Source organism: Rhinopithecus roxellana, chromosome 1 (genome assembly GCF_007565055.1).
Source record: "Rhinopithecus roxellana isolate Shanxi Qingling chromosome 1, ASM756505v1, whole genome shotgun sequence".
Lineage (NCBI taxonomy): Eukaryota > Metazoa > Chordata > Mammalia > Primates > Cercopithecidae > Rhinopithecus > Rhinopithecus roxellana.
This window is the reverse complement of record NC_044549.1, coordinates 52,428,236-52,456,232: the sequence shown is the minus strand read 5'-3', so window position 1 is coordinate 52,456,232 and position 27,997 is coordinate 52,428,236. Positions and strand designations below refer to the sequence as shown.

Below are 27,997 nucleotides of genomic sequence, written 5' to 3'. Positions count from 1 at the left end.
CCTTTGGCCTGGCTCAGCTTCTCCCGGCGGTGGGGGTGCGGGTCGGGGACGAAGACGCGTGCACCCTGTAGACGGTAACTAGGCCTGCTCTACAGAGGGAAACACAGGCTCTGAGAGCCTACATGCCTTCGCCGGAAGTGCTTGTCCCGGAGCTCCTGCAGACTGGGCCGGGGGTGGGCTCGGGTCGGAGAGGTCACGGCGCTCCTTAGGTCACAGGCGGCAGGGCCAGAGAAACTCCCCCGCCCCTACGTTTAACCCGCGGAAACAAGGGCCCAGAGAGCGCGGACGCCAGCGCAAGGTCACACAGCGAAGCCCCGGCACAGTCTGCCGGGAACCTAGCGTTTCTAACCCTCAGCCTCTCTCTGCTTCTGCCCAGCTTGGGGAGCGCTGGAACAGGACCTAGGGTGATCGCGCCCCTTCCGCGACGCCGGTGTGAAACCCGCGCGGCCCTCCCGCCATGGGGCGGAGCTTCCAAGCCAGACGGATTCCACAGGGTATTTGCCTGCGGAGGCGGGACTCGGGCTTGATGGGCGTTGGGGGTGGCCTTCCGGCGGACGGGCCCTCTGTGACGCCAATACTGGTGGGGCGGGCCAAGTCGGCCAGAGCTCCGCCCCCAGAAGACGCGACTAAACCCGGGGGCGTGTCCTGGGCTGGTCCCACCCGCGCCCCGCCCCGCCCCGCCCGGTCGCGGAGCCGCGGCCAGCGCTGGGAGGGCCGGCCCCGGGATGTGAGTGCCGGGGAGTGAGGGCGGGGGTGGGACGCCCAGGCCAACCCCGGGGGCTCCCAGGGGTACCGGTGGGCGGGCGCGCTAGGGCGAGGGCGGGGACGGCCGGGCGGGAGCGCCAGGTGAAGGCCTAGGTTTGCGGGTGAGGGACGCTCGGGACGGGTACTTCCAGGCCCTCTCGGCGCGCCAGACCAGCCCCGCGCCCCTGTTCGGTGGCCCGAGGGACGCGCGCCGGCCGCGGGCCAGGGCCCAGACCCGGAGCGGTCGGGCGACGTGCGCGGGTCTGACGTCTGCGCTGCCCAGCCCCCTGGCTGCGCGGACGCCCCCACGGAGGCAGCCACGGGGGCGGATTTCTGTCTCTGAGTGACGACTGCCAGGGTGTGATGGGAAGGGTCAGCCGCGCAGTGGGGCCAGGGGAACCCTCACCCCCGCCCTGGCTCGGGTTGGGTCCCGATTTGCGTTTCTGAGCGCTTGCTGTGCTCAGCTCCTCAGTTGGATTCTCTGAGTCCTCACAACAGCCACACATTTTGCAGCCGAAGCCTTGTGCCACACAGCTGTGGGGGCAGTTATTACAGGGCAGAGGTGATGCGCGGAGGCCTTGCAGCCAGACACACCTGAGTGCACGCCCGCTTCTCCACAGACCTGCACTGTGACCTTGGGCACACCTGGTCTGCTCTCTGAGCCTCTGGTGCGATTGTGGTGCCTACCCCCAGGGCTGCTGTGAGGACCGGATTGGAATTGGGTTCAGGGAAAGACAACCAGTGTAAGCAGCTGTTGTTGAGCGGCCCTTGTCTGTGGCTGAGGGGCTAGTGGTGCTGGGCAAAGGCTGGTGGGTCAGTACAGGCGGGCTCGGGAGGGAGCTGCTTTCTGCCGAGGCTGTCCCAGCTGTGCGTCTGTCCTTTTCCACACGGTAGGCTACACACAACCCAGCTGTACCAGCATGTGCCAGAGACACGCTGGCCAATCGTGTACTCGCCGCGCTACAACATCACCTTCATGGGCCTGGAGAAGCTGCATCCCTTTGATGCCGGAAAATGGGGCAAAGTGATCAATTTCCTAAAAGGTATGGAAGGCCCCCCTTGGACTATCATCTGCTTCCTCTAACCCACCTGTCCTCTCCGTCCTCATCCCCAACATAAACCTCAGGCTCTCCCATCTTCAGTTTCAGCCCTCGGACTGCCTTCCAACCATGCTTCCGCCCAAAAGGATTTTTTGAACACAGACTCCTAAGCATGATATGATGTCCCTGGCTCAGACTCTCCCTGGCTCCCCATGCTGTGGACCTAAGTCCCGCCTCTGCCCAAGAGGCCTAGTGGAAAGGCAGCTGATTGCTGATGGGCACAGGGAAGGTGAAGCTTGGAGGAGTCCATTCCCTAAGATTCAGAGAGTCAGGAGGTAGAGCACCTCCACTGCACTTCCCTTGATTACAGATGGGGGAAAGTGGGGCCCAGAAAGATTAGGAAACATGCACACAGTCACACAGTGACTAAGAGGCGGAGTTGGGTTTGGAATTCAGAGCTCCAGGCGCCCCACCTTTAGGGCTCATCCCCCTGAGCAAAATGATGCTTCAAAAAGCACATCGTTTTAACTGTGGTTTGTAATCAAGGGGCCTGATTTAGCTGGGAAATTCACTTAAACTTGTTTTAAAAGGAAACATTATGTCATCAAAATGGGAAAAGGCAGTTTCACTTGCCATAAATAGGTCATGGTAAAAAAAAATAAATGGAATGAAAACAACAGTATAATTTAATCCAGGCTGGTTACTATTGCCTGCAGGCTGTGAGACTGATTGGTGGTTTGAACGGAAGATAAGCAAAGCACAGGCAGGTGTTGCGAGGCCATGCCTCACTGAGCCTCCTGTGATATCATCAGAAGGTAGAGGGAGGCCGGGCGCAGTGGCTCATGCCTGTAATCCCAGCACTCTGGGAGGCCAAGGCTAGGGGATCACTTGAGGCCAGGAGTTTGAGACAAGCTTGGACAACATAGCAAGACCCTGTCTCTACAAAATAAAAATAAAAAAGCTTAGCTGGGGGTGGTGGTATTCTCCTATAGTCCTAGCTACTTGAAATGCTGAGGCAGGAGGATCACTTGAGCCCAGAAGTTCGAGGTTGCAGTGAGCTATGGTTGTGCCACTGCACTCCAGCCTGGGCTACAGAGCAAGACCTTGTCTCACATTTATTTGTTTATTTATTTATTGAGACAGGGTCTCACTCCCATCACCCAGGCTGGAGTGCAGTGGTGGCATCAAGGCTCATTGCCGCCTCAACCTCCCTGGCTTAAGTGATCCTCCTCCCTCAGTTTTTGATATTTTGTAACATGAGGTCTCACTATGTTGTCTAGGCTGGTCTTGAACTCCTGGGCTTAAGCAATCCGCCTGCCTAAACCTCCCAAAGTGCGGGGATTACAGGCGTGAGCCCCCACACCTAGCCAAGACCCTGTCTCTTTAAAGGAATTAAAAAGAAAAGGGAAAAAAAGGTGGAGGGAGAATTCCTAAGAAGAGTTTTTCTCACTCTGAGGGTCAACATCCCCGACCCTTGTGTCACCTGCTCCTGAAGGTTGTCTGGCACACCTGAGCCCTCCTTGTGACTGTTAGTGGTTTGGGAAACATGGGGATCGCTGTGTGTACAATGTTCAATGCTCCCTGGCCAGAGGGACTGGCCACTGTCAGCAATGGGTGTGGAGGCTGCCCCTTCTCAGAAGGCCCAGAAGCCAGCAGTGCCCACCTACCCCTGGGGCAGGGGCTGCCACAGGCCAAGTCTGCAGCCTGTGGGAGGGTCTGGGGCTGGCCCTGGCCTTGAGGTCAGTGGGGAAGCAGGGTGCTCCCTCTGTGGTTTCAGAAGAGAAGCTTCTGTCTGACAGCATGCTGGTGGAGGCGCGGGAGGCCTCGGAGGAGGACCTGCTGGTGGTGCACACGAGGCGCTATCTTAATGAGCTCAAGGTACAGGATGTCGGGCCTGGGGGGCTGCGGGCCTGGGGCAGGGGGCTGCTGGCCAGGAGTTGCCAGAGGCAGGAGGCAGCTCAGCCTGGGGAAGCACAGTCCCACAGGGCACCCATTCATGTCCCTAGTGTTTGGGGAACATGGGAGTCTATGGTCCCCAAGAGGAGAGAGGTCATAAAAAGGCAGACCTCAGTTTGGGCCAGGCCACTCTGAGGGTGGTGACCTCCCCTTCTCCAGGGCATATGAAAGCCTTCATAGGATTTTAGGCTTCTACATTATGACTTTCAAGCTGTGCTCTGTCGACAGGCCTCAGAGACCCCAGCCCCTGTCCTTCTCCAACCATAGCTCTTTCACTTTGGCCTATTTTGTTTGTTTGTTTGTTCATTTATTTTTTGTTTTTGTTTTTGTTTTTGAAATGGAGTCTCACTGTGTCGCCCAGGCTGGAATGCAGTGACGTGATCTCGGCTCGTCCGCCTCCCGGGTTCAAGCAGTTCTCCTGCTCACCCTCCTGAGTGAGTAGCTGGGATTACAGACGTGTGCCACCACGCCTGGCTAATTTTTTTGTATTTTATTAGAGACATGGTTTTGCCATGTTGGCCGGGCTGGTCTTGAACTCCTGACCTCAGGTGATCTGCCCACCTTGGCTTCCCAAAGTGCCAGGATTACAGGCGTGAACCACTGCATCCACCCGATTTTTTATTTTGGGCTGAAGTTTAAGACTCTGATGTAAGTACCTCTGCTAAAGATTTGTTGAAAATTGTTTGTCTAAAAACTAATTTGAAACCCTCAGAGCTCAGCAGAGAACGGAAACAAGTGGGAGGGCCGGTGGTAGAGTCTGGGGTGAACTGGAGAACTCCTGCCCCTTCGCAAGGGGCCGCTACTGAGCTCCACTGTGGACCCGGCATGGCCACAGCACCTGGTCTTCAAAGAGAAGCCAGGAATCCAGATTATTAACTGACATTTCCTGATTTTTTTTTTTTTTTTTTGAGACAGAGTCTCACTCTTGTTGCCCAGTCTGGAGTGCAGTGGCACAATCTCAGCTCACTGTAACCTCTGCCTCCTGGGTTCAAATTGTTTTCCTGCCTCAGCCTCCTGAGTAGCTGGAATTACAGGTGTGAGCCACCACACCCGGCCCTGATTTCTTAATCTGGCACTCATTATAAGATTGTAAAAGCCCACCTGTAGACTGAACTGGGCACACTGACTGCCTGCTTGTGACCTCTTTCCAGGGGAGGACACAGCTCCCGTTAGTGGCTGAAGTTCTGAGGGCTGAGGCATTCAGTTGAGTGCTCTTTGTGGGAACAGAGGGGAGGTTGGGGCAGGGGCTTGCATTGGAATGTGGTGCTGCCAGCCTGCCCTGCGGTCAGGGATGCCTCAGGTTATCTGCCCCAAGAGTGTGGGAGCCCCGACCTCCAGGCTCCCTGGCTGGGATCACCTTAGACTCAGAGCCACAGTGGATTCCTGAGGCCAGCAGGCCCCACTGCTCCATAGGTGGAAAAGCCTAGGTCCAGAAAGAGACTGTGCTAGCTCAAGGTCACCTGGGAAGTTGGCCGGGCCTAGGGGAGACCCCTGGACTGTCATCCAGTCCAGTCTTTGAGGTTCCCAGTCAGGGCTGCTGCCTCCCTGCTCTCCAACCCCAGCCTGAGCTGTGAGAATTCTAGATAGGGCCACGACAGTGGGAGCGCATGAAAGATTACCAGGAAGAGGTTGAAACCTGGCTTCTAGGAGAGAGAGGGGTGTGAGGCCTTGGCAGGAAGCCCAGTGCTTGGCTGCCCTGGTTTCCTGGGGCCCAGGCATGCGTGGTCACAGTCTGCAGCCTAGGGCTGGGCCAGGAGGACATGCCTGCCAGAGTCCCGTGGGTGAGGGGAAGGCAGGGACAGGAGGCGCTCAGCTGGGGCAGGGAGAAACCAAAACAGAATGGGGCCAGGGTATGAGTGAATCAGGCTGGGGGTGGGGGCCTAGGCTCCAGGGCCCCACCCATTTGAGGGGCCTTCAGGGGAACTGTGTAGGGCAGGCTGCATGCCTGGCCTTGGTCCCCCAAAATCCCGAAAGCAGCTTACTATGTGATATATAATAATACAAAATAGCTGGGTGTAGTGGCATGCACTTGTAGTCCTAGCTACTTGGGAGCCTGAGGCAGGAGACCTTGAGCCCAGGAGTTTGAAGCTATAGTGAGCTATGATTACACCACTGCACTCCAGCTGGTATGACAGAGTGAGACTGTCTCTTAAAATAAAACAATAAAAGTATTAACAGGTAGAGTCCCAGTAGAAAACTGAGGTCGAGGGTAGGAGGAGAATTCAGATATGTCCACTGAAAAAGTTAACCAAGATGGTGATCCAGCTGCATATTTGGCTTGGAGCTCCCTGGCAGCCAGAACAAAAGGAGAAACATAATGGTTTCTACAGCACCTATTAAGATGAAGAAGTAGGGGCCAGGTGCGGTGACTCACGCCTATAATCCCAGCACTTTGGGAGGCCGAGGTGGGCAGATCCACCTGAGGTCGGGAGTTCAAGATCAGTCTGACCAACATGGAGAAACCCTGTCTCTACTAAAAATACAGAATTAGCCAGGCATGGTAGCACATGCCTGTAATCCCAGCTGCTCGGGAGGCCGAGGCAGGAGAATCGCTTGAACCTGGGAGACAGTGAGCCGAGATTGCACCACTGCACTCCAGCTTGGGCAACAAGAGCAAAACTCCATCTCAAAAAAAAAAAAAAAAAAAAAAAAAGATGAAGAAGTAGTCATTCAACACATCTGTATTGAATGCCAACTGTGTGCTGAGTACAGAGAGTATGAGACAGCAAGGCTCCCTGTCCCCATGGATTTGCATTTGAGTTGTGGAAGATGAAAATTAAGGAAGCAACCACCCAAGAGCATTTCAGAGAGCACCAAGGGCTATGAAGAAAGTGAAAAATAGAGGGTAATTGGGTGGTCAGGGAGGGTCTCCCAGAGGAGGTAATGTTTGAGTTGAAACTAAAACAAAGGAGCAGGTGATACTCATGTAGAGGTTTTTTTTTTTTTTTTTTTTTTTTTGAGACTGAATCTCACTTTGTCGCCCAGGCTGGAGTACAGTGGTGCGATCTTGGCTCACAGCAACCTCTGCCTCCTGCTTCAAGTGATTCTCCTACCTCAGCCTCCCAAGTAGCTAGGATTACAGGCACCTGCCACCACACATAGCTAATTTTTGCATTTTTAGTAGAGATGGAGTTTTACCATGTTGGCCAGGCTGGTCTTGAACTCCTGACCTCAAGCAATCCATCTGCCTCGGCCTCACCGAGTGCTGGGATTACAGGTGTAAGCCACCACTCCTGGCCCTCGTGTATAGCTTTGAAGGAAGAATGTTTCAGAATCCCAGGCCTGGAGGGTGGAGGGGACTTGATCTCCCAAAGGGGAGAAGAATGCTTAGGAGGCTGGATGGAAGGGAATAAAACATTGTACTCGTACATGGCACAGTCAGGGAGGCCAGAGCCCCAGGCTACATAAGTCTTGCAGGCTGTGGGAGGAGTGTACATTTTGTTCCAGGGACCTTGGACAGTCACAAGAGGGTTTTTAGCAGGAGGGTGATATGGTGTGACATGCCCTTGCTGCCCAGGTGGGACCCAAGCCCATTTCAGACATCATCTGGCAGCTAGGGCTGCAGCTCAGGAACATCTCCCACCTCCCCGCAGATGTCTGCAATGTTTCTTTTCTCCTTCCTCTGCTGTGGGCATCCAGAGAGTACCCTGGAGAGTCCTGCAGGTTTCTCAGGCTGCTTTTCCCTGGTCATTCTGTGGGTACTGTGTAACATCCACCCTCTCCCCTGCCTCATCCTATTCTGCCCCCATCCCCTGCCTAGGGCTCATGCCTGACTGTGCTGGTGTGGCCTTTGATACTTAATAAACAGGGCACTGAAGGAGAAGCAGGAGCTTGATGTTTGCAAGATGTCAATTCAGGGAAACCCATGTTTATCAAGCTCCTACTGTGTGCAAGGTCCAGGGTTGGCCCCTCTGAGGGTGGCAGTTGAGCTCCCCAGCACCCCAGCACTGGGCTCTTGCCTTTGGTTGATTCTTGGGTGACCATTTGCCATGGAGTATGGGTTAGTGCTGGGCAGCATCTGACATCTTGCCCCTGTGCACTCTGCACTGGACGGTGCTCAGGACACGTGGATCCAGCAAGTGCTCAGAGGGTACCCCTCTGTGATCTAGGTGCTGCGGGGATGGGATGGAGCAACAGACAAGATCCCTTTCCTGGTGGAGCTGGCATTTAGGTGAGAGAGTCAGATAATAAATGTAATAATTAAGTAATGAGATAATATGTTAGATGGTGCTGAGTGTCGTGAAGAAAGGAAGGGACAGCAGGAAAGAGGGTGGGGAGAGCTGGTGAGAGGGTGGCAGTTTTAAACCAGTGTCAGGAAAGGGCTTACTACCGTGATCACAGGTGACATGCAATCAGACGGGAAGGGAGTGAGGTAGTGGGTGATGTGGTCATCTGGGGAAGGGCATTCCAAGCAGAAGGAACAGCAAGTGCAAAGATCCCAGGGCAGAACTATCTCCCATGAGTTCCAGTACAGTGTGAAGAGGCAACACAGACCATAGCTCCATGGAGCACCTGGAGGGACCCTGGAGTCTCTAGGGGAATGAGCTCCTCTTGGTCTCCAACTCTCTTTCTCTTCTTCTTCCCTGAGAGGGGCTCCTCTCTCCTTTAAAAAAAAAAAAAAAAATGTTTTTTTAAATTGTGGTAAAATTTACATAATAAAATTAGCCGTTAACCACTTTAAAGTGTACAGTTCAGTGGTGTTTAGACCATTCACAAAGTGGTGCAACCATCATCTCTAGTCCCAAACATTTTCATCACTCCAAAAGGAAATGCTGTGTCCTTTAAACAGTTGCTCCCCATTTATTCCCCCAAGTCCCCTTGGTGATCACTCACCTGCATTCTCTCTATGGATTTGCCTATCCTGGATATTTCATATAAATGGAATCATACAGTATGTGACCTTTTGTGTCTGGCTTATCTCACTAAGCACAGCATTTTCAAGGTTCATCTGTGTTGTGTTGTAGCATGTATCAGTACTTCATTCCTTTCACAGCTGAATGATACTCCATTGTAAAACACTACATTTTGTTTATCCCTTCATTAGTTTATAGGCCTTTTGGCTATTGTGAGTAGTGTTGCTGTGGACATGTGCATACGAGTATTTATTAGAATACCTGTTTTCAGTTATTTGGGGTATACACCTAGGAGTAGAATTACTGGGTCACATGGTAATTCTGTTTAATTTTCTGAAGAACCGCCAAGGTGATCTCCACAGGGGCTGCACCATTTCCACCAGTAATGTGCCAGGGTCCCAGTCTCTCTACATCCTTTTCAATGCTTGTTATTTTCTGGTGTTTTTTTTTGTTTGTTTGTTCTGTTTTGTTTTTTTTCCCCAGTGTGGCCATCTTACTGGATGTGTAGTGGTATCTCATGGTTTTAATTTGTATTTCCCTAATGGCTAATTAACACTGAGGATCTTTTCATGTGCTGCTTGGCTATTTGTATATCTCATTTGGAGAAATGTTTATTCAAGTCCTTTGCCCATTTTTAAAATTGGCTTGTCTTTTCGTTGAGTTGTAGGCTTCTTTATATATTCTGGATATTATTTAATTTATAAATAACTCTTGGGCCAGGCGCGGTGGCTCAAGCCTGTAATCCCAGCACTTTGGGAGGCCGAGACGGGCGGATCACGAGGTCAGGAGATCGAGACCATCCTGGCTAACACGGTGAAACCTCGTCTCTACTAAAAAATACAAAAACTAGCCGGGCGAGGTGGCGGGCGCCTATAGTCCCAGCTACTCGGGAGGCTGAGGCAGGAGAATGGCGGGAACCCGGGAGGCGGAGCTTGCAGTGAGCTGAGATCCGGCCACTGCACTCCAGCCCAGGGGACAGAGCCAGACTCCGTCTCAAAAAAAAAAAAAAAAAAAAAAAAAAAAACTCCTCCCATTCTGTGGGTTGTCTTTTTGATAATGTCCTTTGATGCACAAAAAATTTTAATTTTGCCGAAGTCCAATTTATCTTTTTTTTCTTTTATTCCTTTTCTTTTGGTGTCATATTTAGGAATCCATTGCCAAACCCAAGGTCATGAAGGTTTACCCCATGTGTTTTCTTCTAAGAGTTTTATAGTTTTCACTTATATTTAGGCCTTGATAAATTTTAAGTTAATTTTTGTATATGTGTGAGGCGAGTCCAACTTCATTGTTTTATACTCAGATATCTAGTTCTCCCAGCACCATTTGTTAGGCTGCTTTTCCCCCAATGAATGGTCTTGGTACCTTTGTAGAAAATCAACCGGCCATAGATGTATGGATTTATTTCTGGACGACTCTCAATTCTATTCATTTTTTTGGTTTGTTTGTTTAAGAAAGGGTTGCACTCTTTCGACAGCCCAGGCTGGAGTGCAGTGGCTCCATCTCGGCTCACTGCAACCTCCATCTCCTGGGTTCAAGCGATTCTCCCATCTCAGCCTCCCAGGTAGCTGGGACTACAGGCGTGTGCCACCACGCCTGGCTAATTTTGTGTTTCTTGGTAGAGACGGAGTTTCACCATGTTGGTCCTGAATTCCTGACCTCAAGTGATCTGCTCACCTCAGCCTCTCACAGTACTGGGATTATAGGCATGTGTGAGCCACTGTGCCCAGCCAATTCTATTCATTTGATCTGTATGTCTGTTCAATACCACACTATTTTGGTATTCTTACTGTGGCTGTGGTTATTGTGGCTTTGGAGCAAATTTTGAAATTTGTAATTGTGAGGCTTCCTTCCTTCCTTCCTTCCTTCCTTCCTTCCTTCCTTCCTTCCTTCCTTCTTTCTTTCTTTCTTTCTTTTTTATTTTTGAGATGGAGTCTCACTTTGTCACCTATGCTGGAGTGCAATGGTGCGATCTCGGCTCACTGCAACATCCACCTTCTGGTTTCAAGTGATTTTCCTGCCTCAGCCTCCTGAGTAGTGGGATTACAGGCACCCGGCACCACGCCCAGCTAATTTTTCTATTTTTGTAGAGATGAGGTTTCACTATGTTGGTCAGGCTGGTCTCGAACTCCTAACCTCGTGATCTGTCCGCCTCTGCCTCTGCCTCCCAAAGTGCTGGGATTACAGGCATGAGCCACTGTGCCTGGCCAACTTTATTCTTTTTCAAGATGGTTTTGGCTATTTGAGGTCCCTTGAGATTCCATGTGAATTATAGCATCAACTTCCATTTTTTTGCAAAAAAGGCCATTGGGGTTTTGACAGGAATTGCATTGAGTAAATTGCTTTGGGGAGTTTTGCCATCTTAACAGTAATCAGTCTTTCAATCCGTGAACATGGGATGTCTTTCCATTTATGTATGTCTTTAATTTTTTTCAGCAATGTTTTGTAGCTTTCAGTGGACAAATCTTGCACCTCTTGGTTAAATCTATTCCCATGCATTTTATTCTTTTTGATGTTATTATAAATGAAATTGTTTCCATTTCTTTTTAAGATTGTTCATTGCTAGGATATACAACTGATTTTTGTGTGTTGATCTTGTATCCTGCAACTTTGCTGAATTTGTTTCTTAGCTTTTTTTTTTTTAGGTGGAGTCTCACTCTGTCACCAGGCTGGAGTGCAGTGGCATGATCTCGGCTCACTGCAACCTCCACCTTCCCAGTTCAAGCGATTCTCCTGCCTCAGCCTCCCGAGTAGCTGGGACTGCAGGTGCACGCCACCACGCCCAGCTAATTTTTGTACTTTTAGTAGAGATGGGGTTTCACCATGTTGGCCAGGATGGCCTTGATCTCTTGACCTCGTGATCCGCCCACCTCAGCCTCCCAAAGTGCTGGTATTACAGGCATGAGCCACTGTGCCTGGCCTGTTTCTTAGCTTTAATAGTTGTATGTGTGTGTGTGTGTGTGTGTGTGTGTGTGTGTGTGTGTATTCTTTAGGGTCTTCTATATGTAACATCATGCTGTCTGTGAAGAGAGGTAGCTTCCTTTCCAATCTGGATGACTTTTATTACTTTTTCTTGCCTAATTCCTCTGATCAGAACTTCCAGTGCTGTGTTAAATAGCAGTAGTGGAACAGGCATCCTTGTCTTATTCCTGATCTTTCAATCTTTTACGGTTTAATATAATGTCAGCTGCGGGGTTACATTTTTTAATGCCTTTTATCATGTTGAGGGAGTTCCCTTCTGTTCCTAGTTTGTTGAGTGATTTTATCACAAAAGGCTGTTGAATTTTGTCAAAGGCTTTTTGTGCATTAACTGAGAGATCGTGTTTTCCCCTTCTCTGCTTTTGCTCCCCTTCTACTGGTAGAAAGGACCCACCTAAAGCAAACAGTGGGGGCCCTAGAAGGGTTGCAGCCTAGCTCTTCTCTGAGAGCAGTTCTTGGTTTGTACCTCTGAGGGTAGGGGGTCCGCCTGAGGAAACCACGTGTCTGGAAGGTGGAGGCCTGTGGAGCTGAGTAGATGGGGCAGTAGGTACCAGAGGTGTGGCCAGCCCAGTCATGTCCTGCTCTCTGTGGGGTCCCTCAGAGGCTGATGTGTTATGGGGGCCCTGACAGCTGGCCACATGCAGGCCATGCCCTTTGGCGGGTGGTGGCATCAGTCTGGGGCAGACCTCCCATGCTCACGTAGTGTGCTCATTCACCCAGCGCTGCCTTAGGTCGGATCCCCTAGAATGGTGGCTCTCAAACCCAAGCAAGTATCTGAAACACCTGGAGGGCTTGTTGCAGAAGACGGCTGGGCCCCTCCCAGAGTTTCTGATCCAGGTTGTCTTGGGTAGAGACTGGGAATCTGCATTTCTAACACATTCTCAAGTGCTATGATGCTGCTGGTCTGAGAACCACACCCCTGGAAGCAGAGTCTGAGATGGTGCAGGTGATTTCAGGTGAAACCTGCAAGAGGTACAGGCAGTGTGGAGCGGGCAGAGTGAGCAGCTAGGTACAGATGTGGGTTTGGAGGTGTGGCCTCAGCTTGATTCCACGGAGAGCTCTGGGGTGTGAATGTCACCACAGGGTTGCCCTGCCCAGAAGCATGTGGCCTGGCTCTTATAGGCCCCTGTCAGTCATGGCTTTCCCGGGATGGTGCAGGTGAGGTGGCCTCCGTCAGGAGAGGGGCTCTGGTGCACCAGCCAGAAAAGGGAATCAATGGCATGCATGGCCAGCACCTACTGTGTGCCAGGCGTAGCCTCAGCACTGTCTGCACAGCAGTAAGCAGACACGTGCTGTCCTCCTGGAGCTGGCATCCTTTTGAGGGAGATAGATACTAATCAGGACAGTCTGTAGCCTCGGAGAAAAGTGCTATCTGGGAAGACAAAGCCAAGGTGTGGGCTCCAGGGGGCCCTGGGTTGGGTATGTTACGTTATGTTATGTTACTGAGACAGAGTTTCACTCTGTCACCCAGGCTGGAGTGCAGTGCCGCGATCTCGTCTCACTGCAACCTCCGCCCCCCAGTTCAAGCGATTCTCCTGCCTGAGCCTCCTGAGTAGTTGGGATTACAGGCAGCCAACACCATGCCCGGCTAATTTTTGTGTTTTTAATGGAGACCAGATTTCACCATGTTGGCCAGGCTGGTCATGAACTCTGGACCTCAAGTGATCCACCTGCCTCAGCCTCCCAAAGTGCTGGGATTATAGGCGTAAGCCACCAAACCTGGCTGGGTGGGGGCAATTTAGATTAAATGGCGAGGACAGGCCTCTCTGACTGGTTTCCACCTCTAAGTCCTCATCCAAAGCTTTGCTTTATAGATGAGACAGAGGCACAGAGAAGTGAAGTCTAAATTCACATACCCAGTGGCAGAACCCAGACTTGGGCCGGTTTGACTCTGGGGAACTTCTGAGCCTGTCCACACCAGTCCTAGCCTCACCCACAGTGCCCTTGCCCAGGACGAGACTATCAGGGATCCTGACCTGCTGGCAGATCTGGGCAGTCCCACTGCAGCCTGCTGCACGTCCCAGATAAGGTATCTATCAGCAGTGCTGCACCCCCCACCCACCCCATCCCCAGCTCCCTCCAGGGCTATTCCTAGAAGTGTTGGTCAGAAAGTGAATCTCCAGATGTCACCTGGTGGTGCCCTGAGCTCCTCCTACCTGCCACCTCCTCTGACCATACAGAGCCTGCTCTAGCCCAGGCTCTCTTCCCTCTCCTCTTCTCACCCAGGGCCCCGCCACTAATCCACCCCATCCGCTCTGTTTATTTCTCACCTTGGCCACTGATGGGTGGTTTTTCCTAGAGCGATGCTGCCCTGTGGAACCTTCTGCAATGATGGAAATGCTCAGGCCTGCTCTGTGCAGTCCAGTCGCCACTGGCCGCACATGGCTCTTGAAATATGGAGAGTGTAACTGAGGAACAAAACTTGAATTTTAAAAATTTTGATGAATTTACAATCATTCGTAAGTAGCCACCTGTGGTTGGCAGCCAGTGGATTGGATGGTGCTGGTCTAGGGTGTTGGTAACCACATCACTGCCTTGTGCAGAAACCACTGCTGCACCAGGAGAAGGCCCAAGTGCCAGCCTCCTCTTCACTGCCCGAAGCCTGCTGCTCTGCCGAGGGGCTCATCTCCCAGGAATGTTGGCACAGCAAACACAAATACTTTCTCCTGTGGGGGCTGGTCCCGCTGGCCAAGTCCCACGCATGCTCCTGGGTGGCTGCACCTGGCCCCTGGACCAGGTCAGGCCCAGTCTGTGGAGGATACTAAGGAACCTCTTTGAGGTTCTCAAGTGTGTCCCATACCACTGCAGTTTTGCAGAAGGTTAGTGTGTGTGACTTAAAAAGCAAAGAGGGCAGGCAGACTTCCTGACATCTTGGGGGAGCAAAGTTAGAATGGATTATTTGCCGCAGAACTTCTCAGAGCCTTTAGCTTGCTAGGGTGCGCTGCGAATCTCCAGGAGGCAGGTGGCATAAGCTGGTGCTTCCCAAAAGACTTGCCAGTGGAAGCCTTCTCGAGGAGTGCCGTGTGAGACCCGTGGCTGTGGAGCACATGAGAGAATGCCTTTCTCGTGGTTGGTGTCCATGCTGGGCTCTCGGCTGCATTGTCTTCCAGTCTCTGTCCCCTGCTGGCTTCCCAGGGAGGGAGGGAGGCTGTGACTCCATGTGCTCCTTCAGCAGCTCATTTGTTTGCTCATTCATTCATGGAAAACCGTGATTCCATGTCGGCCACATGTGGGACCCGTGCTGGGCAGTGGGATGATTGTGGTGAACAAGAGGAGCTGATGACCTCAGGCAGGGACCTTCCTTCTCTGGGTCTGTCCCTCATCACACATGCAGGCACACACACACACAGACATACCTGTGCACACACGTATACACAACACACATGGACATACATACACACACTCATGGGTGTGTCCTGCAACTGTCCAGCTGTGCTGGTCCCAGCTTACACTCTCACCCCTTCCCAGGCCCTGCGATACGTCCATGTTACAGCCAGAGGGCCTGGGCTTGTGGAAGTGGTGCCCCATGGGCACCTCTCCTTCCTGACCACGAGTGGGACCCTGCTCACTGGCTTCTCTACCAGAGTAAGGGAGTGATGCCAGCTTCCCCTGCCTTCAGCTGCCCTTACCGGCCTAGGCCAGTGGCCATGGGCATTCCCCAGCAGCCTGGTGCCTGGCGTCCCTAGGACCATGACAGCAGGTCTCCCCTGGTGGCCAGGGCCTAAACCATGAGGCCCCCGCTGGGGCCTGACCTAGGGTGTGTCCTGCCTCTTGTCCGGCCCCAAGCGCCCTGGCTACAGCACCTCCTGGCCCTCTGAGGTTTGTCCCCACTCTGCCATCACACCCCATCCCTAGCCACCCTCTCCTTCCCTGCTGCCTGCTCTCCATCATTGAACATGCTCATATTTCTCTCATCCTAAAACTCCTCCTCCTGGTTGGTGAACGGAATGGCCACACTTCCCACTTTCCTCTCATGGACTGTCTCTGCAGCTTTGGTGCCTCCCTCCACCTGCTCCTTCCAGTCACCCTCTCTCCACCTGGCCTCCTGAGCACTGCACCTCAGGTCTTTCCAAGCCTCACCCTGTCCCAGGGAAGCCCTTGATTGTCCCCAGGGGTTCTCTGTCTGGGCCTTGCCCTTCAGCGTGGGAATCCTGCAGTCCCAATCCAGCCCTTCACCTCCCACTCTCCCACCCCTGTTCTGAGCTCCAGCCTCACTTAAACCTCAGCTGTCTCACCTGGCTGCCCCAGGGGCTGACTTGGCCCATGGAGAGCAGAACCTAGTGCCATCTCTGTACCCTGCTTCAGGTTCACCTCTGAGTGCCATTACTCTCACTGGCCCCAGACTCGACACCTGAGCCCTCCACCCCTTGTCCCCACATGCTGCCGGCTAATACCTGCCCCTCTTACCACCCCAGACCCTTCTTATCTCACACTTCCTCCCTGGAGCTGCTGCTTCTCTATCCTTGTTCCCCTAATTGGTTCTCCTTGCTGCAGCTAGAGCAGCTTGAGACAGCACCATCTATGGCTCCCTACTACTCTGACAACAATGTGTGAGCCTGTGCTAGCAGACCAGGCCCTGTGTGATAAGCTCAGCCTGCCCTGTTCCAGCTGCACCCACCTTCTCTGGATCATGGACTCACTTCTCTGCCCAGTTACCGTTTTCCCTTGACCTCTGCACCTGGATAACTCCTATTCGCTCTTCACCTCCCACAGATGCCACTGCCTCCAGAAAGCCTCTCTAATAACCCCCACCCAGTTCTCCTCCTCATCACCACACTCATCACACTGCAAATAAGTGCCTGCAAGTGTCCTGGCATGAGAATGGGCCCACCAGTGCCCACCTGGAGCACCTAGCAGACACTTAGTAAATATTTACAAAGTGTCTCTGCCTCGCGTGGGTGGGGAGCAGGGATGCATTTTCAGCCAGGAGATGGCTTGGGGTTTGGGTGCAAGTGGACAGCCAGTGCCAGGGATGTTTACCTGGTGGACTTGGAGGTCACAGGGCACATTCTGACCTGATCTTAGTGCTGATACCTTTCAGGTACCCTAGACCCCCCAGCCCCAGCAGCTGGAGATGAGGGTAATGCATCCCTTTTGCCAGGAAGGTCTGACTCCCAATGGACGAAGAGGCAATGCAGTGCGAGGGAGCAAGAGGCCAGGGCTCCCATCCCAGCTCTGTCAGTGACTCATTGTGTGGCCTTGGGAAGATTCTCACTGGGGCCTCAGTGTCCCCTTCTGTACAGTGGATGGTCTAGACTAATTTGTTATCCCAAAGCAGCAGCCTGCGCAACTGACTTGGAGCCCTCTGCAGCTCCTGTTCTGGGCACAAGAGGGCAGCCAAGGGCCTCAGAACACTGAGGAACCCTGGCTGACTAGCTTTAAGAAACGCATTGTGCAAACTGTTCTTTACTGAGCCCAGAGCTTGTCAGGAGCCTGGTAGGGTTGTGGCTCTGGCTCTCATTTCTACCAAAGGAAGTGTGCTTGACCAGGGAGTTCATCCAAGGGCACCTGGAAACTGTCCTGAAGGCATTTCCTGGGGATCTGATTTCTCACGGGTTGCCTCGGGGTGGGACAGCGGAGGCCAACAGCCCCTGTCTTTTTCCGCAGTGGTCCTTTGCTGTTGCTACCATCACAGAAATCCCCCCTGTTATCTTCCTCCCCAACTTCCTTGTGCAGAGGAAGGTGCTGAGGCCCCTTCGGACCCAGACAGGAGGAACCATAATGGTAGGTGGGGTGGGGGGGCATGGCCGGGCTGGGGGCTCCCATAGCGCATGGTCCTTCTCACTTCCTTTGCCCTGGAATGCCTTCCTCCCACTTAGTAGTTGAACAGAATCCTAAATATTCCTCAAGGCTCGGCAACAATGACCCTTTCTCCAAAAGCCTTTTTTCCACATCTTGGGACATTAGAATTCTCATCGTTCCTTCTCCTATGACCTCCTATTGGTTACCGTAATTGCTAGTATAAAGTATATCTCTCCACCCACCAAAGCGGATACTCTTAGCACTATGGCTCTAATGCACACCCCCCTCCCCCCGCCAATATTTTTTTTTTTTTTGAGTAGAATCTCGCTCTGTTGCCCAGGCTGGAGTGCAGTGGCATGATCTCGGATCACTGCAACCCCTGCCTCCTAGGTTCAAGCGATTCTCTTGCCTCAGGCTCCTGCGTAGCTGGGACTACAGGTGTGCACCACCATGCCCAGCTAATTTTTGTATTTTTAGTAGAGATAGGGTTTCACCATGTTGGCCAGGCTGGTCTCGAACTCCTGACCTCAAATGATCCACTCGCCTTGGCCTCCCAAAGTACTGGGATTACAGGCTTTGAGCCACCACGCCCAGCCCTAATGCACCCAAAATTAAGATGGAGAACTGATCCTCCATGGCTTCAGTGATGAATAAGGCTCCACCTCTCCCCCACCGTGGGTGTGGCAACAAAAAATCCCTGCAGCAAAATTAGGTTTTACATTGTGTGTGTGGTTTTTTAAAAAAATGTGCCACAGACTGCCTAGTTATTTGCAGATAGAGGAATGTTTCACATGCAAATGTATGAGGATCTAACCCAGCCCTGGATCACTACCTACTGATTCCCTACAGTTCTGTTATCTTTGTAAATTTGTACTTTTTTTTAGCTTAGTAGAATATTACTGTCCATCCCCAAAACTATGATTTCCTAGAAGATTTCAGTATTCAGTCTACTATATTTCTTTTTTTGCTTGTTTTTTTGAGACAGAGTCCTGCTCTGTCCCCCAGGCTGGAATGCAGTGGTGTGATCTTGGCTCACTGCAACCTCTGCCTCCTGGGTTCAAGTAATTCTCCTGCTTCAGCCTCCCAAGTAGCTGGGATTACAGGCACACACCAACCTGCCTGGCTAATTTTTGTATTTTTAGTAGAGACAGGGTTTCACCATGTTGGCCAGGCTGGTCTTGAACTCCTGACCTCAAGTGATTCACCTGCCTCGGCCTGCCAAAGTGCTGGGATTACAGCCGTGAGCCACTGTGCCTGGCCCAGCCTACTATATTTCTATGAGCAAAACTTTGCCTGTTTTCCCTTTGAAAGCCATGTCAAAATTATTGTCAGCTCATATGTGATGGATGATAAGTACTTTTATGTTTTCCAGTTTCCTTGCACAATTGCAAAGGTGCTTATGCACTGTACATCTCATATGCCAGCCAACCTGGCACTTACTTCCTGGACTGTTGCTTGGGGTAGGGAGTTCCTTCTATACCCCTACCTTGTAGCTCAGCTCATCCTTCCCCCGGGGCTGGCTAGAAGCAGTGTTTATGGAATGAGTGCATGAATCAGTGAATGAATGAGTGGAAGATGCACTGCCTGTGCCCACTCACCCTCTGCTTGTCTCCAAAGGCGGGGAAGCTGGCCGTGGAGCGAGGCTGGGCCATCAACGTGGGTGAGTGCTGGGAATGTCCTCAGAAATGTCCAGCCATTGGTGGAACTGGCCTGAAAGGGGGCTGGAGGAGGGCAGGAGGATCCTGGAGGTGGCAGCTGTGAATTCAGAAGCTCTGGTGTTCCCTAGTCAAGTGGCCTGGAGGTTGATATGTAGCCTCCTAGTACCTGGGAGAGACTGACCAGTGCCTCCATCTGACGTGGGATCCTTGTCTAAAGAGGTCCCCGGGTGGCTCCCCAGCCCTGCGTTTGCACACTTCCAGTGGCAGGGAGCTTCCTCCCTTCCAGAGAGCCTGTGCCATCCCTGGGCAGCTCAGCATGGTCTGAAGCCTGCCTTGTGTCTTCCCTGAAGGACTCCACCTGTGTCCTGGGGCCCAAGACAGCCCACAGAGGCTTGGTCATGTTGGGTTGGGTGAGCACACCCAGGGTCAATACCACCACCTTCTCAAGGGTCTGGAGGGCCCATGCTCCCTAGCCCCCTTGACTCTCCCACAAGATTGGCTCATGGGAGGGCTGCATGCGAGTCTCCCTTGTCCCTGTCATCGTCCCTCCTGTAGGCACAGCACTTGACATTTGGAAAGCTCCTTTTCACCAGACTCTTTTTTTTGAGATGGAATTTCGCTCTTGTTGTCCACATTGGAGAGCAATGGCACGATCTCAGCTCACCGCAACCTCCGCCTCCCAGGTTCAAGCAATTCTTCTGCCTCAGCCTCCTGAGTAGCTGAGATTACAGGCATGCACCACCATGCCCGGCTAATTTTGTATTTTTAGTAGAGATGGGATTTCTCCATGTTGGTCAGGCTGGGTCTTGAACTCTTGACCTTGGGTGATACGCCTGCCTTGACCTTCCAAAGTGCTGAGATTACAGGCATGAGCCACCATGCCTGGCCTTCACCCAGACTCTTATTTGAGCTGGGCATAATTGTCAGGCTTGTCTCATTGATGAGGAAATGGACATGGAGAGATGCCTACTGGCTTGTGTAGAGCCCTAAAGCAGGGTTCCTCAGCCTTTGGCTGTGAACTCTGCAAGGGAGAGGCCACCCTGGGCCACTGCACAGTTAGGGGGAGCCCCACTCTCTAGGGGCTTGGTTAGCATTAGGTCTGGCATAGTGGTGATGTTATGGTACTCTGCTGTACTCAACCCAACATGACCAAGCCTCTGTGGGCTGTCCTGGGCCCCAGGACACAGGTGGAGTCCTTCAGGGAAGACACAAGACAGCCTTCAGACCATGCTGAGCTGCCCAGGGATGGCACAGGCTCTCTGGAAGGGAGGAAGCTCCCTGCCACTGAAAGTGTGCAAAGGTGGGGCTGGGGAGCCAGCCGGGAACCTCCTTAGACAAGGATCCCATGTCAGATATGGGAGTGATTTGTGCCCTGCATGTCTACAGCAGGGTTCCCAGGAGGGCCCGGATGGCCCTCCCCATGGCAGGTGTTACTGCCTGGTAGAGGTTAAGAGCCTGGATCCCGATCCACCCTAGGTTTGATCCTGGTTCTGCCATTACCTGGCTGTGTGACCCTGGGCAAGTTGCTGACCTCCTCTGTGGCTCAGTCTCCTCATCTGTAAAACGGGGATGGTGATACTAATGCCCCTTGTAGGGCTGGAGGGAATCTTCAGCAAGCTCAGTGCTCAGTCAGGTGTTCACTGTGGCTGTCGTCTCATCATTATGAGCCAACAATAGCCTCCTGGGGGGTGGGAGAGGCAAGTTCCTGGTATCCATGGGGCCAGCTGCACACTGTCTGATGGAGCAGTTGTTGGGCTCACCTTCAGAGGGCCCCTGCAATTCAGGCTATCCCAAGGACTGCAGGGGAAGGGGTCTCTGTGGGTCCTGGGACTCTGAGGCTGTGTCTCAGGGTTGAGGGGTAATGGATCCCGGGCTCTAGGGCCCTCCTTGTGGTTGTAGGCAGTCATGACCAGCAGAGGGTGCCCTTTCTGACCATCTGCTTTGGCCACTGGCAGAATCCGCGTGGCCCCCATGCCACCACTCCTTCCTGGTTTGGGGAGCCACATGGAGGCAGGCCCAGCTTGGTGGGGACAAGAAGCAGCTTTCTGCCTCAGGAATGATGAGCTCTCTGTTGCTTGGGGGTGTGAGTGGCACTGGGGACTTGCTGGGGACACCCTGAAGACGTGGCTGCCTTCTGGCCTGGGGATGGTGACATGCCCTGGCACTCAGCTCAGTTTGCCCACCCAGAGTCCGAGGTGCCGGTCCCTGAGAGCTGAGCAGGGAGGATGCTGGGGGAGGTGAAGGGCTGGAGGAGCTCCTGGACTGAGCCTGGGAGCCTGGCCCTGAGCAGCACCGCTCTCTGCCCTTCTGCAGGGGGTGGCTTCCACCACTGCTCCAGCGACCGTGGCGGGGGCTTCTGTGCCTATGCGGACATCACACTCGCCATCAAGGTGTGTCTATGAGCATGTGGGGTCTCGCCTCCAAGAGCCCTCCTGGAATCCTCCCCACAGCTCCAAATGAACTGTGCTCACCCTGAATTATAGACAAGGGGCCTATGCTGGAGCAGGGAGGGGGCTTGTCTGGATTGCTCAGCCAGGCTGGAACCGAATCCAGATCTGACACTTGCTCTTCTTCCATGTTGCTTAGAAGGGTTGCCTGTGGTGGAAGGGAGTTATTCCAGCCTCCCACAGAGCCAGGGGACTAGACAGGGCCAGGATCTGCTGTATAGCCACATATTAAGTTGTAGGAAGAAGGGCATGGCTGGCAAAGGGAGTAGGGAGTAGAAAGAATGCTGGTGCTGATAGCAGCTGGCACTTCTGCATACTCCAATCCGCGCTGTGCTCCAGGACTTACTCCCTGAATCCTTGCAGACAGACGGGGCCCACAGAGGTGAGGACATGCAGCTAGCAGGGGCAGAACTGGTGCTGGTCTCTGATCTGTGGGGCCCCACAACTCCCCTGCCACTCTGTGCCTGGCCTCGTGCTGGGCATCAGAAACAGGCTGACCTATTCCTATGTGTCTCTGCTTTGACGGGGCACATAGACTGATGGGGGAGGCAGGCCATTAGAAGAAGGGGGAAGCACAGGAGACCTTCCTGGGGAGGAGGGAATGGAGGCTTCCTGGAAGAGGGGGCATTTAGGACTTGGCCTTGTAGGATGAGGCAGAGGTTGGGGAATGAAGTCCCAGGGCTGTGGGGATTCTCTCCTTTAACCCCTACACATTTCCTAGGGAATCTGGGAAAATGCAGGGCCTGAGTGACCCATTTACCTCCTGACCTATGACCCTTCAGGGTACAGGACATGCTCCCTCCTCCAGGGAGCCTTCCCTGACCACCTCCTGCATGCACACATGGAGCCCCACAGCTGGTGCTGCACAGCTCTCCCTGGCAAGTGACATCTTTGCTGGGTGGCCTGATACCCACAAGCATTAGGCCCCCCGCCCTGCCCCTCGCCAGGGAGTTGCTGTAGGGCTGGGTCCTCTGGCCTCCCCAGGTCCTCACATCTACCCTCTCCTCCCTGGCAGTTTCTGTTTGAGCGTGTGGAGGGCATCTCCAGGGCTACCATCATTGATCTCGATGCCCATCAGGTGAGTGCTCTGCAGGGGCTGGACTCTTGGGGGACCTGCCACCCCCAGTTCCAGAATCTCCCTGGGCCAGGAGAGTCTCTTCCTCATGTCCCCACAGCTCTCACGGCTTCTGTCTTCTGTCTCGTGGGCTACAAATGCAGGGTCTGTCTTTGTCGCTCTGTCTAGGACAGTAGGTCCTCCCCATTGCTCCCGAGGGTCCTCCCTCCCTCCTCCTAACTGCCCCCACATGAGCATGAGGCTCTTCCTGAAGCCCACTCTAATGGGACTGCTCTCGTGTGCAGAGCTCTGCTGTGGGTCCCCATTGCTTATGAATAATTTGGGGCACTGCCCTCTGCCCAGAGCTGCTGAGCACTGGCGACCTGCCCCTCAGGTGGATGCCCACACTCATGGCTTGGCTCAGGCACCTGGGGTCGCCATTTAAGAACTCGGCGCCTAGGGAGTAAAGCATCAAAGCAGAGGGTTACCCCCTCCTCAGGACCGCTAATGAGGCCAGTGCCTCTGGTCAGACAGGAAGGGTACCCGGTGGGCTCCGGAAGGCACCCCCCACACTGCTACTGCTGTGGCTTTGTGCTAGTTGGGGAGCTGCCTTGGGTTCTTGTGACCCTGAACTCCTAAGCCAGGTCACATGTGGACAGTCCTTTATAGTTTGCTTTTCACATCCCTGATCCCAACCAGTCCCACCACAGACTTGAGAGGGTGGCAGAGCTGAATTTCTTCCTGTGATAGGGAACCTAAGAGGGCTGGGCTTGCTCAAGGTGGGCTGGGCTTGCTGGGGAACTTAAGAGGGCTGGCTTGCTAGAAGGTGCCGGGGCCTGGTTTTAAGGTTGAATCCCAGCTCTGCTCCTTAACAGCCATGAGACCTGCTGCCCCCAAGAGCAGGCCGTGCTGCCCTGGCAAATGAGTTTCCTGAGGTGGGGCGGGGGGGTGGCGGAGCCCCAGCCTTGCCTAGGGCACCTGCCTGAGAGCGGCTACTGTGACCTCCCCACAGGGCAATGGGCATGAGCGAGACTTCATGGGCGACAAGCGTGTGTACATCATGGATGTCTACAACCGCCACATCTACCCCGGGGACCGCTTTGCCAAGCGTAAGCTGCTGCCCCTACCCTCGTCTTGAGTGTGTCCTTGTGGGTGAGGCTCTCTCCTGAGTGTCTTCTGCCTGCTGGCCCTGCAGAAGCCACTGCGGTGGTTCATAGCATCCCTATGAGGTGATCCTTTCCATTTTACAGATGAGGAAACCAAGACCTGGAGAAGTCACTCGACCCACCCAAGATCACATAACCCTGTCCAATAAACATGCATTTGCCTGGCAAAAAAACCAGAAAGGATGAAGGAAAAAAAAGAAAAATAGGATAAATTTGAAAATATGAAATAAGAAATAAATTCACATAGGCCAGGCGTGGTGGCTCATTCCTATAATCTCAGCACTTTGGGAGGCCGAGACGGGCAGATTACCTGAGGTCAGGAGTTTGAGACCAACCTGACCAACATGGAGAAACCCCATCTCTACTAAAAATACAAAATTAGCCAGGCATGGTGGCGCATGCCTGTAATTCCAGCTACTCAGGAGGCTGAGACAGGAGAATCGCTTGAACCTGGGAGGCGGAGGTTGTGGTGAGCCGAGATCGCGCCATTGCACTCCAGCCTGGGCAACAAGAGCGAAACTCCATCTCAAAAAGAAAAGAAAGAAAGAAATTCACATATAACTGTTAAAATGAAAATGCATTAAACTCATCAATGAAAAGGCAAAGACTCTCAGATGAGATTTGAAGACAGGGCTGCCACCTCCACAGGTAGGGAACATTTTTGCACCAGTTGTGGTGAGTCTGGTGTGGATAAGTCAGCAGCTAGTATGGCCCAAGGAACCAGTTTCTGAACAGAAGCTCACATGTGCTGAGCCTGGGCTTAAGGGCAGGGCAGGGCGTCCACATGTGTAGCTAAGGCCCGGAGGAGGCAGTGAAATCTTACATTGCCTACACAGATCTCCACACCCCCAAGGCAGTGTCTCAGCTTCAATGCCCCTTCTCTCCTTTGAGTCCCCCTTTTTGCAGCTCTTGGTGCTCTTTTCAGCTTAGTTTTGGGTGGAATGAGACCGAGCAGTGCTGAATCCAACAGACCAGTTTCCAGTCTTGCCTGGTGTCCACAGCCTTGTCCTGAGCCTCAGTTTCCCTTCTCTATAAATTGAGGCCATCCATGTCTCCCTCCCAGAGGCCATCAGGCGGAAGGTGGAGCTGGAGTGGGGCACAGAGGATGATGAATACCTGGATAAGGTGGAGAGGAACATCGAGAAATCCCTCCAGGAGCACCTGCCCGACGTGGTGGTGTACAATGCAGGCACCGACATCCTCGAGGGGGACCGCCTTGGGGGGCTGTCCATCAGCCCAGTGGTACGTCCTGACTCTGGGGGCTGTGGGAGGGTCTGCTCTGTGGACTCAGCAGCAGCAGGAAAGGTGGTCGGCCTCATGTCAGGGAGGAGATGGGCTGAAGCAACAGCAGTTTGGAGCAGGGCTGGCCCTGTAGCAGGACTTCCTGACACCATGGGGGTCTGGCCTGCCTGAGTCACCCTCCTCTTCCCCCAACAGGGCATTGTGAAGCGGGATGAGCTGGTGTTCCGGATGGTCCGTGGCCGCCAGGTTCCCATCCTTATGGTGACCTCAGGCGGGTACCAGAAGCGCACAGCCCGCATCATTGCTGACTCCATCCTTAATCTGTTTGGCCTGGGGCTCATTGGGCCTGAGTCACCCAGTGTTTCAGCACAGAACTCAGACACACCGCTGCTTCCCCCTGCAGTGCCCTGACCCTCGCTGCCCCGCCTGTCACTTGGCCCCGCCTATCCGCCCCTTAGTGCTTTTTGTTTTCTAACCTCATGGGGTGGTGGAGGCAGCCTTCAGTGAGCATGGAGGGGCAGGGCCATTCCTGGCTGGGGCCTAGAGCTGGCCCTTCCTCCACTTTTCCCTGCTGGAAGCCAGAGGGGCTCGAGGCCTCTATGGGTGGGGGCGGAAGGCAGAGCCTGTGTCCCAGGGGGACCCACACGGAGTCACGGGTCCATGGGTCGAGGGAGGCAGGCAGTTCACTGAGAATCGGAGAGGACAGGCGAGGTCCCAGGCACAGCAAGGGCCCTGGGCTTGGAGTGTTCTGGTTTTGAGAATGGCAGACCCAGGTCAGAGTGAGGAAGCTTCCACCTCCATCCTGACTGCCCTCCCTCCCTCCCCTTGGTCGTGGGATTTGCTGCCCTCTGCCCCAGAGCTGAAGAGCTATGGGTGCTGGTGTGGATGGCCCAGGAGGTGCTGCAGCTAGGCCTCCAGGTGGACCTGGTTCCCAGGCAGCAGGTGGAAACCCTGGGCCTGGATGTGAGGGGCGGTCAGGAAGGGGTACAGGTGGGTTCCCTCATCTGGAGTTCCCCCTCAATAAAGCAAGGTCTGGACCTGCCTTCCCAGGCCCTTCTGCGGGGGTGAAGGTGGGAAGGCCTGCAGCCCCGGATCACTGCCTTAGCAGTAGTCTTGCCTGTTCAGTGCAAGGGGCAGGTTTTAGGGGAGGAATTCTTAGGTCAGGGACAGACCTCAGCCCTGTTGTCTCCAGGGGGCTGCTGACCCAGGTGGGGAGGGGGCAGAAGAAGGGTGGGAGACATGAGCAGGCCAGGCTCACAGGTGGAAATCAGAGATGCAGGCTGGTGGCCAAGCCAGGTCCTGTGGGAACCCAGGCCCAGGGAGGGACCCAGGTACTGGTGAGGTGGGGCAGGGTTTCCCGGAGAGAGGGCAGTGAGGATCTCTATCCGGCCTGGGGGTTGTGAGCATAGGTAGCCGGGGCAGGGCCCTGGGTGGGACTGTGGCCTCCACTGGCCTCACCAAAGTGCCTGGGCCCCGATCTCTGTCCGTGCCCAGGGCCCCCAGGTGGGCCGGGTCTCTGGCCTGTTCCTCAGCCCTACTCATGGGGACATTCAGGGGCCTCCAGGAAGTGGGTGGGGGAACATCCACCCCTGCTAGCCAGCAGCTGTGGCCCTGACCAAATCAGGGGCTGGGGAGGGAAAGTGGGTCCGCTGAGATGTCCCTGCTCCATCAGCCCCCTATGGGACTTATGTTCATCACAGTGAGGGGGTGCTCCCACTGTCTCCCGCCCTCCCTCATGCTCCCTCTGCTGCAGGGGAAGGGTTCCAAGATCACAAATTGTCAACAACGCTGGCCTCCTGGACCAGACCCCGAGGCTCTAACAATGCACTCTGAGATCCCTACCCTTGCTGTTGGTCTCTGTCGCTGACTCGAGGCACCTAACATCCGTTCACACCCAACTCAGGCCAGCGAATTCTGGGGCTCAGCCACAGACACGGTTTGTCACTGGTTGAGCTTCTGTTCCTAGAGAACCCTAGAGGCTTGATTGGCCCAGGCTGCTGTGTGTGCTGGAGGCGAAGAATCCCAACCTTCTGGGGGTGGAAGGAAATGAAAATGGAAAGTTCTTGTAGTGCAAGGCCTGACATGGGTAGCTGCTCAATAAATGCTAGTGTGTTATTCCACCCTCTGAGTCCCGTGGAGTTGGTAATGATTCCGATTTCACAGATGAGGAAACTGAGGCTTGGCAGGGGTGAGAAATTTGCCCAGGCCACACCTCTCAGCAGATCTCAACAGTGGTAGAGCCAGGCTTGAATCCAGCTCTGCCAGATTCCAAAGTAAAAGTTCTCAGCTGCTTCACACTTGGCAGTGGGGTGGGGTGGGGAGAGTTACTCTCTGGACAGAGAAGGGTCTAGGGTCCCTGGGGGATAAGGTCACAGGGCCTGGGACAGCCTGGGAATAGGTGGGCAGGCACAGCTGGGCTGTGATGGTGGCTCTGCACAGCAGGAGGGAGCCCTGGCAGGGCAGTGGGTGGAAGGGGCATCTTCCAGGCCTGGGGTGCTTTTGGAGCACTTACAGGGATGGGCTGCCCCGAGATGAGGCTGGGCTGGGGTGAAGGGTGGCGTATCCAGGCAGGGGGAAAGGCAGAGCCTTGGCTGGACAGAGTGACCAGAGCATCCCCAGTATGAGTGGCACAGCCTGGGTGGGGGGCAGGGTGGCCCCTTGAGGGTCAGGGTGCCAGGGACAAGGATGTGGGGTGGCAGGCTGGGGTCCCACCTGGCCCTGTGCTGGGTGTGAGAAGACTGATAAAGGCTGATGCTGACCAGGTGGTACTAAGGGCCAGGCCCTATCCAGACTCTGGCTGGGAATTGCATGTGGAACTTCATGGTGCTCTGAGGTGAGAACTGTTTTCATGCCTACCTCACAGATGCAGAAGCGGAGGCAGGAAAGGGGTTAGTTACTTGCTGAGCACCTGCAGCCCCTAAGTGGAGGAGTGAGGACTGGAGGCCAGGCCCCAGCTCCAGAACCTGTGAGCTGTTTATTCCTTAAAGATGCTGGCGGAAGGGCTTGTCCTGGGAATAAGAGCCTCAGTACCTGGAAGGCACTCAGGATGCTGGGTGGCTTTCTGCTGCTCCTAGTAACTGTCAGGGTGATGGGGAGTAATGTCCTGTAGGTCAGGCAGA

General features: G+C 53.9%; 1 protein-coding gene across 4 annotated transcripts; it reads left to right on the top strand.

Annotated features, from left to right (window-relative positions):
• Positions 1-598: 598 nt before the first annotated feature.
• Positions 599-26,995, top strand: HDAC11 (histone deacetylase 11). 4 transcript variants are annotated; one of them, XM_010384470.2, is made up of 10 exons: positions 599-727; positions 1,639-1,787; positions 3,562-3,662; positions 17,177-17,293; positions 18,929-18,971; positions 21,283-21,359; positions 22,432-22,494; positions 23,483-23,579; positions 24,700-24,878; positions 25,074-26,995. In XM_010384470.2, coding segments are annotated over exons 1-10 (1,044 nt in total). In that variant the 5' UTR covers positions 599-725; the 3' UTR covers positions 25,290-26,995. The 4 variants fall into 4 exon arrangements, with proteins under 4 accessions (XP_010382772.1, XP_030782520.1, XP_030782477.1 ...); XM_030926617.1 differs by having other exon boundaries at positions 725-846; XM_030926604.1 differs by lacking the exon at positions 599-727 and adding an exon at positions 878-1,487.
• Positions 26,996-27,997: the final 1,002 nt, after the last annotated feature.